Source organism: Bos javanicus, chromosome 9 (assembly GCF_032452875.1).
Source record: "Bos javanicus breed banteng chromosome 9, ARS-OSU_banteng_1.0, whole genome shotgun sequence".
Classification (NCBI taxonomy): domain Eukaryota; kingdom Metazoa; phylum Chordata; class Mammalia; order Artiodactyla; family Bovidae; genus Bos; species Bos javanicus.
This window is the reverse complement of record NC_083876.1, coordinates 42,350,016-42,364,300: the sequence shown is the minus strand read 5'-3', so window position 1 is coordinate 42,364,300 and position 14,285 is coordinate 42,350,016. Positions and strand designations below refer to the sequence as shown.

Sequence of the window (14,285 nt, the reverse complement as noted above, 5' to 3'; positions counted from 1 at the left end):
ATATTTAATTAGATACCTTTCTTTGTAAAGGCCAGATTTCTTCCTGTTTCCCAGGTCTCAGAGAGTTTAAAGTAAAATTGTAGACAAGATTCTTGACATTATATGAGAAAAATCTATGCTAAGAATCTTCCCTGATGTCCTCCTAGGCTTAAAATATAGCCACTCTGATTATAAGTATCCTTCTGCTGAACTCTCTAAACCTGTCTGTGAGCACATAACTGCAAATGTATTGGTTTTTTCATTATTCACACTGGTCACTCAATACCTCAAAAACTTCCTAAGCTCACATATTTGCCTTATTCCAAGACAGGGTCTCACAAGGTACTTGGAATAGGAAAGGGGTCAGCAAATGTTTGCAGAATGACATAATGGCTAGATTTCAGTTTCACCATCTATGTGTTCTTTATGTATCAACAACACTGCTTCCAGAGAAAGACAAAAGGCGACATGTCTCCTCATCCTTGAAACCTGAAACCTAGAATCTGGACTCATGTTCTGCTGCTGCTAAGTAGCTTCAGTCATGTCCGATTCTGTGCGACCCCATAGACGGTAGCCCACCAGGCTCCCCCATCCCTGGGATTCTCCAGGCAAGAACACTAGAGTGGGTTGCCATTTCCTTCTCCAAGGTATGAAAGGAAAAGTGAAAGGGAAGTCGCTCAGTCGTGTCCGACCCTCAGCGACCCCATGGACTGCAGCCTACCAGGCTCCTCTGTCCATGGGATTTTCCAGGCAAGAGTACTGGAGAGGGGTGCCATTGCCTTCAAATCCATAACTCAGGGCCACTACGTGGGGGATGAGCAGCTCCCGCTGGCACCTAGCCTATTGGGCAGACAATGGTGTGGCAAGTTTGTCCAGGTGGTCTTGCCCTTCCCACCGACCACTTCCCTACACTGAGCTATTCTGGGGCTGGTGGTACAAAAGGCATTTAGCTCCTGGGATACCTTCTGTCCTGTGATGAGGGAGAAACACTAAGTCTCACTGGAGGACATATATGATTTACAGCCAGGTCAAATTCCTGCCATGATAGACACTGTATTACAGTTTTACTGTAATACACTGTATTACTGTTTTATTGACCTGGGTAGGAACCTGAGGCCCCCAGACAGGACCAACGTAATCACTTCGTTAGCCCTTGTTTCTTCAGGATTTCTTTGTTACTTAGGTTAGTAGTCTTTCAATTATTCGACAATGATGAATAAATGCTCAAGAGTCTTTATTAGAAGAGAGGAAAAAAGATCACTCATTACAAGTGATGCCGTCTCAGTGTCTACATTCTAATAACATAGGCCTAAAAGTTACAATGTCAGCTCTCAGTAGCTGGAGCCATCTCTTCCACTGCAGCCTGGGTGGGGACCGTCGGGGTGTCCTTGGTCCTGGCCGGTTCTCACCGTGCCTCAGATGCCCAGAGGGGCAGCTCATGAACCTCTAGCAGAAGGAGGGAACCTCTAGCTCCTAGAGCTCCCAGGAGCCCCCTCAGTGGCAGCCTCCTCTGCCCTGGGAGGGCAGGGACACCTGGAACCACCTGCAGGCCCCGAGGACAGACCACAAAAGCCTACCTGACTCCATCCTGCCTTCCTGGCTCTCGGGGGCGTTGTCGGAGGCGCTGGTGCCCCTGGGGAAGGGCTGGTGGCTAAAGAGGTCGTCACATAGGAGACTTCGGCACAGCTTGGTGAGGAAGCGGAGGACGTACCCGACGCTATTCACCACAGGCAGGCTCCGCAAGTGCTGCTTCCCATCAAAGGAGGCGGAGACTGGAAGAGCACAGACACAGCTACTCAGAGCAGGACTCTGGAGAAAGCCACAAGCCCATCAGCCCTGGGGAACAGGTCTTGGTGTGGTCAGTTCTGCTGTGCTTTTAACTAAGTTTTATTTGGATTTCACCTGTTTTTTCACTAACACCCTATTTCAGTTCCAGGATCTCATTCAGGAGATCATATTGGCTGTACCTGTTGCGTAAACTTGGTATCCTCGGGTTTGTGACTGTTTCTCAGTCTTTTCTTGTTTTTCATGATCTTGACAGTCTTGAGGAGTACTGATCATGTATTTTGTAAAATGTTTCTCAATTTGGTTTGTTTGACATTTTTCTCATGATTCGACTGGGGTTATGGTTTTTGGGGAGCTTCCCTGATGGCTCAGACAGTAAAGAATCCATCTGCAATGCAGGAGTCTGTGGTTTGATCCCTGGATTAGGAAGATCCCCTAGAGAAGAGAATAGCAACCCACTCCAGTATTCTTGCCTGGAGAATTCCATGGACAGAGGAAGCTGGTGGACTACACTCCAGGGGGTCATAAAGAGTTCGACACACGTGAGCAACTAACACCCACTTTCACATGAGTTTTTGAGGAGGAAGACTGCAGAGGCAAAGCGCCTTTCCCCTTGCATCAGATAGACACATGACATCTCTGGGATGTTAACCTTCATCTCCTGGCCAAGAAAGTGTTTGCTATGTTTCTTCACTGTATTCTTCATATTCTGTTCCTGGGAAATAAGTCACACGGTCCTATCCACATTCAAGGGCAATGGAGGGATTAGGCTCTACCTCCTGAAGAGGGAACAGTCTCTATATAATCTGAAATTCTTCCATAAGGAAGACTTGTCCCTTCTCCTCCACTTATTTATTTGTTTATTCATTAATAACAGTGTAGACTCAATATATTTATTTTGTACTGTGGGCTGTCCAACACTATGTTATTTATTTTATTGCTAAATTATTCCAGTTTTTATCTTTTGGGAGCTTGCAGATTTACTCCTGCATCCCTCTGACACACCGTCATTTTTTAAGCAACTCTAGATAAACAGATTTGGATCAAAGGTGGGTCTTGATAAATGTCTGTATCTAGATGTGACTGTGTGTGTGTGCGTGTGTGTGCACGGGTGTGTGTGTTCAGTCCCTTCAGTAGTGTCTGACTCTTTGCAACCCTATGGACTGTAGCCTGCCAGGCTCCTCTGTCCACCAGATTTTCCCAGCAAGAATACTGTAGTGCGTTGCCATGCCTTCATCCAGGGTATCTTCCAGACCCAGGGATTGAACCCACATCTCCTGCACATCTCCTGCACTGCAAGCAGATTCGTCATGCCACTGGGGAAGCCCAGATCTAGATATATATGTATATTCAAATAAAACTGAGTTCATACTGAGGTGTCCAATTCTAACCCAGTGTTCAGGGTTCTTTCAGCCTTCTGGGGAGGAGTCTTTATAAAAGAACTCCAAAGGTGTTCTCGGTGTTCTCTCCGTAGTGATGCTAGATCACACTCAATTTCTCTAGGGCTACCAGAATTTTGAAGAAACATCCAGTTCCTCCAGCTGAGAACTTGTTTCTTTGTGTAATCCTCCTCACGGAACTCTGTTGCCATGTGAAGCTCACACACCAGCTCCAGTGTGGGGAACACATAAGAAGATCCCCAGCAGGACATTCTGCTCCCCTCCTCCTCCAGGCTCTGCCCTCAGTGCGCACATGTGGAACGCAGCCTGGACTTTTATACTCTAGCTCCCAAAGGCTAGCGCACTGCAAGGACTGGGACAAGGCGACCAGAGCTAACTTTGATTTCAGAACTGAAAAATAAACTCTCACACACACCTACCCATTCAAATTGGAAATACAAAGAATCATTTCTTTTGTGTAACTTTTAATAATTTAACAAGAGCTTTCACGTCTATCACCTCATTTATGCTGTCTGACTGTCCTGTGAAGACAGTGGAAAGAAGGTTATGATCCCATAATGTAGACGAGGAAACTGAGAAGGCCTGAAGTGTTTTTCCAGCTCCTGTGGCCTCTAAGGGGCGTTTGCCTGTCACTTTAATACTCCATAATAATGACTCTGATTGGGAGGGTCAGCAAAGAGCTGCCAAGGGGCTCAGTAAGGAGGATCTTGACCTCTGGGACATGCTGGAGATTCCCTCTTGGGTTGGGGGAGGGGGGAAGTGGGGAGGGGCAGGCACTGCTGCTCACCTCCCATACCTTAAAAGACTAGTTGAGATGGAGACTGACCACACAGCAGGTGGATCTGGGGCATCAGGCCTGTGCCTTAGATCAGGGTTTCCACATTCCCAGAGATTCCTGGAAGCTCACACAGTGGGAAAATCCCACCTCCTGGAAGCAGACATGTAATATGTGAGATCTCAATAGCTACCCCTCTGGGAGAACATGGTTAAGGCAGAGCATCCCAACAGGTGTGCCGGGAATGGGCCATGGTACTGGGACATGGGCCCTCAGCCTCTGGGGTGGCCCGAGGCCCAAGCATGGAGGTTTGAGTTCTTCAGGTCCACGATGCCCACACTAGTGTCACCATTTTCTACACGTTGTGCCCACGAGGATGTTTAAAAAGCAGTGTCTGAAGGCTCAGGTTCTAGGTGGAGAGTGGGGGAGACTGGGTCTTTCTCCTCAGGCCCCTCCCTAAACCACCTTGGAGCAATCATCATCTTGCTGGGCTCCCACATCACCACCAGAAAAGTGGAAGACCACTGTGCCGCTTCACAACCTCAAGGAGGAGGCTCCTCAGTGCCACTGCATTCTCCAAGACCAGGCACTCCACTCTGGCCTTCCTGGGAATCCCTCAGCCAAGGGAAACTTGGCAGGGCTTTGCCTGCTCGGATGTTGGTGTCAGGCTCTGCAGAACCTCCTCACCAGTGCCAAGGCCCCTGAGGCCACAGAAAGGCTGAGCAGCAGACCAGAGAGTTAGGGGTCTGCTCTCCCAGCCGAGGGCAGGGCCACAAAGAACCTGGGTGGGATTCACTCAAGAGGGAGGGGCACAGAGTGCAGGAAGAGCTTTCTCTGAGCACTGGTCTGTGTCTTGAGCTCTGCTGTTTAGCCAGGAAAAGGACAAGGCTTTCAACCTCAGAGAGTAGTCCAGGTTCGAGAACCTGGCTCTCAGATCAGGAAAGAACAACCAAGGAGCCCTCAGAGGTCTGACAGTGGGACTCTCCTCTTGGGCCCCTCTCGGTGCAGTTCTTCTTCCTCCTCTCTTCTGCCCGCATCTACTGGAGTCTCTTAGAAGTCACCCTGGGTCAGACACATGCACCCAGACCTCGCCAAGTTCTGTTTTAATCAGTTACCAGCTAGACAGATCCAGCTTCTTTCTCAGAGGGAGCTCCAGAAGGAGGGCTGAGTCAGGATGAGCTGGTGAAGCTGTGCTGCAATATCTCCCCACCTGCAAACCCTGGTTATTGACCTGGAGTCCAGGAAAACACTTATGTTTTGGTTTTGCAGGACACAGCCACATTAGAGGCCCCTCTCTCAAATCCTCTCTTAGCCAGCCAGCAGGGTCACCTGTACTGCCCTGTGAATGGAAAGTTGGCTCCCTTTTGCCTGGGTATATGGAGGCTGTGTCCATGATGCTGGGCCAGAGAAGACACCAGGCTGTCCTCTCGGATTCAAAGCATCTTGCAAAGGTGTGGAGCTCCAAGGCCTTAAGGGCAAGTGGTGACAACCACTGTACACGTGGAGAAGACAGGCAGTCTCGGTCAGGGGAGCAGCTGAGGGGGCGGAGCTCTAAAGTCCTCCTCCACCTTGTGGTGACACCTCCCCCTCCCTCTGGATGCTGTTCAGTCAGGGTGCAAACTGGAGGAGTGTGCTGCGACGTGGGATTGAGCTCTTGTTAAATACAAACAAAAACATATCCTGTGAGATAGGTTGAGACCATGAACTTTCCCCACTTCCCTGCACAGTGACAAGTGCTATGAAAAAGGAATGAAATGGAGGAAGGGAGAATAAATAGTGACAAAGGCTGATATGTCAGACAGGGTAGTCAGGAAAGGGATTTTTGAGAAGGTGGCATTTGACTATAAATCTGAAGGAAGTCTAGGAGCAAGTCACATGGACACTTGGAGAAAGAACATTCCAGAAAGAGAGAACAGCAGGTGCAAACGTCCTGAGGCAGGAGGAGCGTGGTTGGAGGACATACGAAGGAAGCCATTGTGACCAGAGTCAAATGGAGGACTTAAGAGAAGTGACCAAAAAAAAAAAAAAAACAAGAGAAGTGACCAGAGCCAGGTCACATGGGGCCTGGGAGCCCTTGTAAGGATGTGAGCTTTTTCTGGGAGTGACATGAGAGCTGTTGAGGATTTGGAGCAGAGGAGGGGCATGATCTGGCTTAGATTTGGAAAGAACCAGAGTGATTACTGTGGGTCATGAAAAGTGGCTTGATTCTGAATGTATTTGGAAGTTAGAACAATAGGATTTATTGATGAGCTGGAAGTGGAGATGAGAGAAAGGGACAAGTCAAGGGAGAGGATTCAGATGTCTAGTCTTCTTACCCAGGTCCGGGAGCCTCTTCTCCTCAGGCCCCTTTGGCACACAGGCTCATTTAAGGCCCCTGGAGCCCAGCAGATGGAGACAGACCCTGGCCACAGTCCCCCAAGCCTGACTCAGCTGCTTTCCTCTTTGGAGACACCCATGGATGCCATGCTTAGTCGCTCAGTCGTGTCTGACTCTTTGCGATCCCATGGACTGTAGCTTACTAGGCTCCTCTGTCCATGGAGATTCTCCAGGCAAGAATACTAAAGTGGGTTGTCACGTCCTCCTTCAGGGGACCTTCCCAACCCAGGGATTAAACCCAGGTCTCCTGCATTGCAGGTGGATTCTTTACTGTCTGAGATACCAGGGAAGCCCAAGAATATTGGAGCGGGTAGCCTATCCCTTTTCCAGGGGACCTTCCCAACCCAGGAATCGAACCAGGGTCTCCTGCATTGCCCTCCTCATACCGTCCACTCCAGGGCCTTACCTGACACCATCTCGCCACCGTAGCCCTGCTTGACCAGGGAGAAGACCAGCTTCTGCTGGTGGGCACAGTCGATGCATGCTTGCACAGCCTGCTGCAGGACTGCTGACGGCCGCTCAGGCCCGAAGTGCTCAGGGAGCTGCTGCACCTTCCTCCTCTCCAGGTACGGCCCTGCATTGGCTTGCTTGTTGATGTAGAGGCAGACTGTGGAAAGAGACCCACAAAGCCCTCAGTATCGAAGCACATCAGGCCTGCAGTGGCTCCTGTATTCGGGGCTGGGGATGGGGGGCGGGGGCAGGATGCCTCAGCCATGTCCCCTTGGCTCTGGCCTTGGGAAAGCTGAAAAGGCCAAAGTGGCACCAATTCTTCCCAACTTGACAAGTAAAAGAGACAAAAAAAGCCCAACTACCAGGGCTTGCTCTCAAGACAGCCTCCTGGTTGGGAAGAGACAGACAGGTGTGTCCCCTCCGATGTATTCAAATCTGAAGCATAGACAGTTATGGACCGTGTGTACAAATGTATTTCTATGCTGGGAATATACACATATAAAATCTTCCCTCTGGGCAAACTGAGAGAGTAGCACTGAAACATATGCATTACCATATGTGAAATAGATAGCTGGTGGGAAGTTGCTATATAACACAGGGAGCTCAGCCTGATGCTCAGTGATGACCTAAAGGGTTGGGATGGAGTGCAAAGTGGGAGAGAGGTTCAAGAGGGAGGAGACAGGTGTATGGCTGATTCATGTTGTGTGGCAGAAACCAACACAGCATTGTAAAGCAATTATCTTCCATTTAAAAAAAAAAAAAAACCTTCCCTCCTCCTCTCAAGAAGCTCTCAAGCTATACATAATGTTTGGCATTTGCCATCATTGTTGTTGTTAACCTTCAGTTAAAAAAAAAATCGACATGATGCTAATTACTCCAAAAACTATATATTCGATGAGTTCTAAAGAGAATTCTATCAACAATCTCAGGGATAATGAATACTCAGTAGTCCATTTAGGTGAGCCCAACCAGAAGCCCCTGTAGTTTTAGTTTTGTTTTTTTTTCTTTTAGAATTTTATTTATTTTTGGTTGTGCTGGGTCTCTGTTGCTGCATGCAGGCTACCCTCCAGTTTCAGTACACTGGCTTCCCATTGTGGGCTTCTCTTGTTGCGGAGCATGGGCTCTACAGCATGGGTTCAGTAGTTGTGGCACACAGACTTAGTTGCCTCGAGTCACGTGGGATCTTCCTGGACCAGGGATTGAACATGTGTCCCTTGCATTGGCAGGTGGATTCTTAACCCGTGGATAACCAGGGGAATCCTCCCTGCAGTTTTAAATACATCATACTGGTAAAAAAATCTTTTAAGCATGTGTCCCCAAATGTGTTTATTTATTTATAGGTTATAGACCTTCTCAACCATATTAATGTATTGCATACATTTAAAATGCAACCAAAAAATAGAAAAATTTAAAGGGTGATATAAAAAGAAATACTAATAGTAGCTATCATATTTTCTTCTACAGGTTAATGACTCCTCTTACGTCTCCCTATGTCCCCAGCCCAGATATGAGCATCTTACCTTGGGGGCCACTAGTGCAGAGGAGTGTTGAAGAAAGACTTTAAGAGGAAACCATAAGAATTTTGGAAGGATTAAACAGTAATAAAGTTGAAGAAAATTAGTTTTTACTGAGCAGCTACTATATAGTCCAGGCATTGTATATACTTTACCTTGTTTGATTTTCAAAATAAATCTGAGAACTACATATTATTATTTTGTTGGTAATGAAGAAACTGAGGTAAAAAGTGGTGAAGTGGCTGCTCAGAAAGTATAATTAGTGGTGCGACAGGGATTTGAACTCATGTCTTTCTGATGTCATGACCTGTGTGCTCTTTTCACTCTACCAGGTTGCCTTCTCCCCTACTAAGCCCAGATGATTCGGTAAAACCCCGAACTGACAAGGGACCTTCATGCCAGGCAGTAGTGTGCTAGGCCCCACAGAGAAAATGGTGAACCAAATCGACATGATCCCCGGCTTCAGAGAGCTTAGGGCCCTGCAGGGGAGAAAGATCTACTCAGAGAACTACAGAAAGTGAAGTGGGACCTTGGCTGCAAAAACACTAGGGAGGGGCTGGAAGAGCTCTTCCTGGGAACCCTGGCAGGAAAGTCAGTGAAGGCTTTTTTGAGGGAAGTACCTGAGCTGAGATGGGGCTTCTCTGGTGGCTCAGATGGTAAAGAATCGGCCTGCAATGTGGGAGACCTGGGTTCCATCCTTGAGTTGGGAAGATCCCCCAGAGTACTAAATGGCTACCCACTCCAATATCCTTGCTTGGAAAATTCCATGGACAGAGGAGCCTGATGGGCTGCAGTCCATGGGGTCACAAGAGTTGGACATGACTGAGCGACTAAACCACCACCACTACCTGAGCTGAGATACAAGAGAGGGTGACCAGAGGAAAGATCATTCCAGAAAGAGAAGGGAGAATATGCAATGATCCTATGGTGGGCCCTAAAGACTAGAGCAGGGCCTTGTAGGCCATACTGCAAAGTCTGGTTTTTACCCAACAGTATGGGGAGGGCACCAAGGAATTGAAATGGGATGGGGCTGGGGGTGGTTTGTGATGAGGAGGATCTGTGTGTGTGTGTGTGTGTAAGAGAGAAAGAGACCATCCTATTACTGTTACTCTTGGGATGGAACTGTCAGTCCACTGGTGGACACCCCATCAGAGAGACTGGGCAGAGGTCTACCCTGACTGGACTGGCTGGTACTAGGTGGGACTGGGGGACATCAGGATCCTTAGGAGATCTGGAAGCACAAACACAGGGACAGAAACTCTTTGAGGTGAGCAGGCTCACTATTGGTACAAAGTTAACCTGTCTCTGAAGAGAAGAAGATGGGCCAACAACCACTCTTTCTAGTCCCCATCCACTCACAGCAACCAGCGAATTCAAGATGCATTGAAAAACAACTGCAAATAATTCAGGCTGTGAGACATTTAAATAGATGTTCTCAGAGAATTTGGTCATCCTATGTGTTGTCCAGCTAACACACATTAAATCCTTCATTTGAGCCATCTCGGTGGTAGCTCACTAGCTCACAAAAGAACTTTAGCTTGTGGACAAGTCATCACAGCCTTGGAGTTCATTCACCTGACCTACCTGTGAGAGCCTGTGAGGCTGCCAAGCTGGGTACCGTGGCTGCATCCTGAGGGATGGAGCTGAGGTCGGGCTCTGGTGTGCTCCGTGGAGGAGACAGGGCTAAAGGAGTCATGAGAACTCGAGACTTAAGCTGCAAGAGAGAACCCATGGAATCAGTGAAAAATCTGGAGATGCTCCCTACACCTTCCCAAGCTCATTCCTGGGCTCAGTTAACCACTGCTACTCCATCATGCTTCCTACTGTGCTGCTTTGGAAGCTGAACTTCAGATTCGAGTTCATGAGCAAGACTCAAGTTTGGATCACAACCAGAGCTGAGCTCTGCACCCCGTCCTTACAGTGGAGCCACCCAGGAAATGACTGTGTCAGGCAGTGGGTGTGGGACACACAGAGGTGTGAAGAGTTGAAGCCCGTAAGCCTCCTGAGGGCAGGATGCAGGGTGGGGTCCGTTCCCCGCCTGAGCCCCTGTGCTCCTGAGGTTCCTGAGACAGGGTTTTCCAGCCAGCCAGCCAGTGAGCAGCCCTGAAGCTCTGTCTACTCTGCTGAGCTTTCTGCTCACAGAGCGCACTGGATCCTGCTGGCAAAGAGAGCAGGAGCTGGTCTTCCAAATGCTTCTCGGGAGTTTTTTCCTGCGGTGGAGCCTAAGAGTGCAGATGAGTGCATTCTTTAGTGGTGACAAGCAGCCACCTTGAACGTTGTTCACTTGAAATCACAAATGAGGAGCTGAAATTTGCTGTTATGGATTAAGGGAGAGATGACTAGGTGATGGATCAATACCAACAAATCACTCTTTGTACCATGGTTCAACAGACAAGTTTCTAATTTCAGTACTCCACCCTAAAAATATGAGTAAGTCAGTTACTTCACCTCTTCACTGCTGACCTGTGTTTCAACCCTGCTCCAGACTGCTTTTCATTGCTGCTTTCTTTTTTAATGGCTTGTTTTGGTTTTTAATGGATAATATAAAACAAAATGCTGCTATCTTCATTTCTAATACCATTCTTCAATCAAAGGAACCAGGTATCCTTGGAGAAATGGCTGATTCTAGGGCTAGGACTGGAAACATACAAGATGAGCCTGGATCATCTTACTGTGCCAAAAAGGCAAGTACTAAATTAAAAAACTACCTACATACACAAACAATGAAAGGGGTAGGTCCCAGGGACAAAGGAGTCATCTGAAAGAGTTTCAGTGGTCAAACCAGGAGCAACACGAGCAACAGATAAAGAAAGTAGTTTAAAAAAAAATAAAGTCTATAGTGAATATCCATGACTCCATACTTACATAAATGAATGACTGACTAAGTAAATATATGGGGAGAATAGACAAATCTCCCAGGGATAACAATTCTAAGTATTTTATTGTGGAGCATAGCTCCTCACTCCTGAGTGTGGGCCACGCATAGTGACTTCCTTCCAAAGAGGACAGTATGGAAATGGGGAAAAAGTATCTTTACAGGAGATAAGCCGGTCAAACACCACCTCAGTTAGGGGAGCCAGATCACCATCCACAGTGATAAACCATGTCAGTAGTATGCACCCTTGATAAGACATGATGGTAATGGCACCTTACTTGTGAGACCTCTTTTCCAAAAACCCATAATCCCAATCTAATCATGGGATAAACTTCAAACAAGTCCAAATTGCAGAATATTTCATAGAATGAAAGTGAAAGTGTTAGTCACTCAGTTGTGTCCTACTCTTTGGGACCCCATGGACTGTAGCCTGTCAGGCTCCTCTGTTCATGGGATTCTCCAGAACACTGGAGATGGGTTGCCATTCTCTTCTCCAGGGGATCTTCCCGACCCAGGGATCAAACCCAGGTCTCCCTCACTGCAGGCAGATTCCTTACCATCTGAGCCAGCAGGGAAGCCCTTACAGAATACATGACCAATACTCCTCAAAACTGCCAATGTCATCAGAAACAACAAAAGTCTAAGAAACTTTCACAGCCCAGAGGAGACATGATGACTGAATGTGTGATGAGGTATCCTGGATGAATTCTGTAACAGAACAGGGAAGAAGTAATGAATCTCATTAAAATAGTGATATTATTTAACAATAATGTATTATTATTAATTCACTAGCTGTGACAAATGTAACACTATAATGTAAGATGTTAACAATACGGGGAACTAGGTGTCTGGTATATGAGAATCCTCTGTATCTTTGCTACTCTTCTCTAAACTTAAATTATTCTAAAATATAGTTTATTTTAAAAATCTTAAAAACAGAATCTGGCACAAATAGAAAAAAAAGAAAAACACAAATAGGAAGGAAGAAGAAGAGGCCTCTTTCTTGGCAGCGTAGATTTGCTGCCCAGGACGCCTTGCTCTGACATACAAGAGCTAACCCTTGGCCTTCAAAGCCAACAGCCCCATACAGATGCTGTCAGCTTTGGCACCTTTACCTGAAATTCAAAACCATAATCAAATGGGTGTGGCGATTCCTCATCCAGGGCTTGGTTGCCAGTGGCTGTGCTTTGCTGTGTTGAAGTATAGTGAAGGGATGAAGCAGAAGGGTAGAGGTGGCCCCTGCCAGCTGGAGCCTCCACCAAAGGGGCTGGGGAATTTGGGAGTGGCTCATCTTTCTTTTCCATTCACAGATCCAAAGTAAGGGCCTGGAGTGTTTCTTGTTCCTGCTGTCTTCAGCGGAAGACCTTCTCTAAGACACTTGCTATAGAAAATCACTGACAACAGCTGGGAAGGGATTCGCTTACAAACTGAGATGTGTGGCCAGGGCATGCTAAAGGAGAAGGGGTCAGAATGTAAAATTCAAGTATTTTTCTAGAAATATGCAAGTGTGGCAGAAACAGATGTACTAACTAAACAGTATTTGTTAGATTGACAACAAGAGGTGGGTAAATGAAGGATATGCAGTGTGATCTGGGGAGTATACATATGTGTAGAGGCTTCCTTGATGACTCAGATAGTAAAGAATCTGCCCACAATGCAGGAAACCCAGCTTCAATCCCTGGGTCGGGAAGATCCCCTGGAGAAGGAGATGGCAACCCACTCTGTATTCTTACCTGGAGAATTACGTGGACAGAGGAGTCTGAAGAGCTACAGTCCATGGGGTCGCAAACAGGTGGACATGACTGAGCGACTAACATTGCATATCAGCAGAGGATGAAACAACAGAGCAGAACTTAAAAATGAGTTCAGGAACTTCCTTGGTGGTCCAGTGGTTAAGAATTCGCCTGCCAATGCTGGGTACACGGGTTGGCTCCCTGGCCTGGGAAGGTCCCACATGCCATGGGGCAACTAACTGACTTAACTACTGAAGGCCGCGCACTCCGGAGCTTGTGCTCTTCCAGCAAGAGAAGCCACCACAATGAGAAGCCCATGCACTGCAGCTAGAGAGTACCCACCCCCCACCCGCCAAACTAGAGAGAGCCCACACACAGCAACGAAGACCCGGCACAGCCAGAAATAATTAAGTTCAGCAGAGCAGTGGGCACATGCAGTGGGGCACTAGCTTTTGGATCTGGGTTCAAAACCCAGCTCAGTCACTCATTAACGCTGTGCTAAGTCTTGTTACTCAGCCTTCAGAGTCTGCCTTTTCTCATCTGTAAGGATGATACCTTCTCACAAGGATGGTAAGAATGAAGTATAAACATTTAGTACAGGGCTAGTGCAAAGTGAGAACTCGGTAAACATTTATTATCATCATTGCTGCTGGTATTATACTTTTATTATTAGAAATTCCAGAAATACAAATGAGTTCCAAGTTTCCTGCTCCTGTAGCCACAGCAGGAAAGGGAATTGTCCATCTTCCTCCCAGGACCCATCTACATTTTCTACACCTACCCACTTGGGACCATATCTCCCCAATCTTTGAAGACCCACCTTCTTACCTTACAACTTGCTCATGATCCCCTTTAAAAAACATATTCCCAATACATTTTGCAATGGTCCCTAAGTATTGCTTAGGCAGGAGCTGCTCTTTCCAAGTTGCATCATTTAAGCTAAGTCTGAAAAGGGAAAAAAAATTCATTCCATGAGGTAGTCATTCACTCAACAAATATTCATTGAGCACCTACTGTGCACAGGAAACTGTTCTAGGCGCTGAAGATACAGCTGTGAATGGGAGAGATAAGGTCATTGTTCTTGATGAGCTAATATCATAGTAGGAGGAAACAAGAAACACACAACAAAAATGTCACATTGTGATAAGTACTACTCTGAGAGGTAGAATATGGTGATGTGATAAAAGGGAACCGGTGACTGGGGTAGGCCGATAAGGAAGTGACACCTACTTCAAGATCTGAATAACAAGAGGGAGCCTGGGGAAAAAACTTTCCAAGCAGACAGAGTGGTCAGTGTAAACCTCCTAAAGCTTGGCTTCTTCAAAGTACAAGGAAGCCAGGGTGGCTGGAATTGTAAGCAAGGCAGAAGGAGGTAAGATGGGGTTAGCCAGGTGGTCA

General features: G+C 47.1%; 1 protein-coding gene across 6 annotated transcripts in view; it reads right to left on the bottom strand.

The window, feature by feature from the left end:
- SCML4 (Scm polycomb group protein like 4) overlaps nucleotides 1–14,285 on the bottom strand; it is a 111,690-nt gene that overhangs the window by 41,598 nt on the left and 55,807 nt on the right. For all 6 annotated transcript variants that reach the window (XR_009738485.1, XR_009738484.1, XM_061427663.1 and 3 more), the window contains 3 exons: nucleotides 9,864–9,993; nucleotides 6,722–6,922; nucleotides 1,557–1,751 (listed from right to left, as the gene is read on the bottom strand). Coding sequence is in view for 4 of the 6 variants with exons in the window: in XM_061427663.1 (XP_061283647.1) it covers nucleotides 1,557–1,751; nucleotides 6,722–6,922; nucleotides 9,864–9,993 (526 nt within the window). In the remaining 2 variants the exon portion in view is untranslated. The remainder of the gene's footprint in view (nucleotides 1–1,556; nucleotides 1,752–6,721; nucleotides 6,923–9,863; nucleotides 9,994–14,285) is intronic.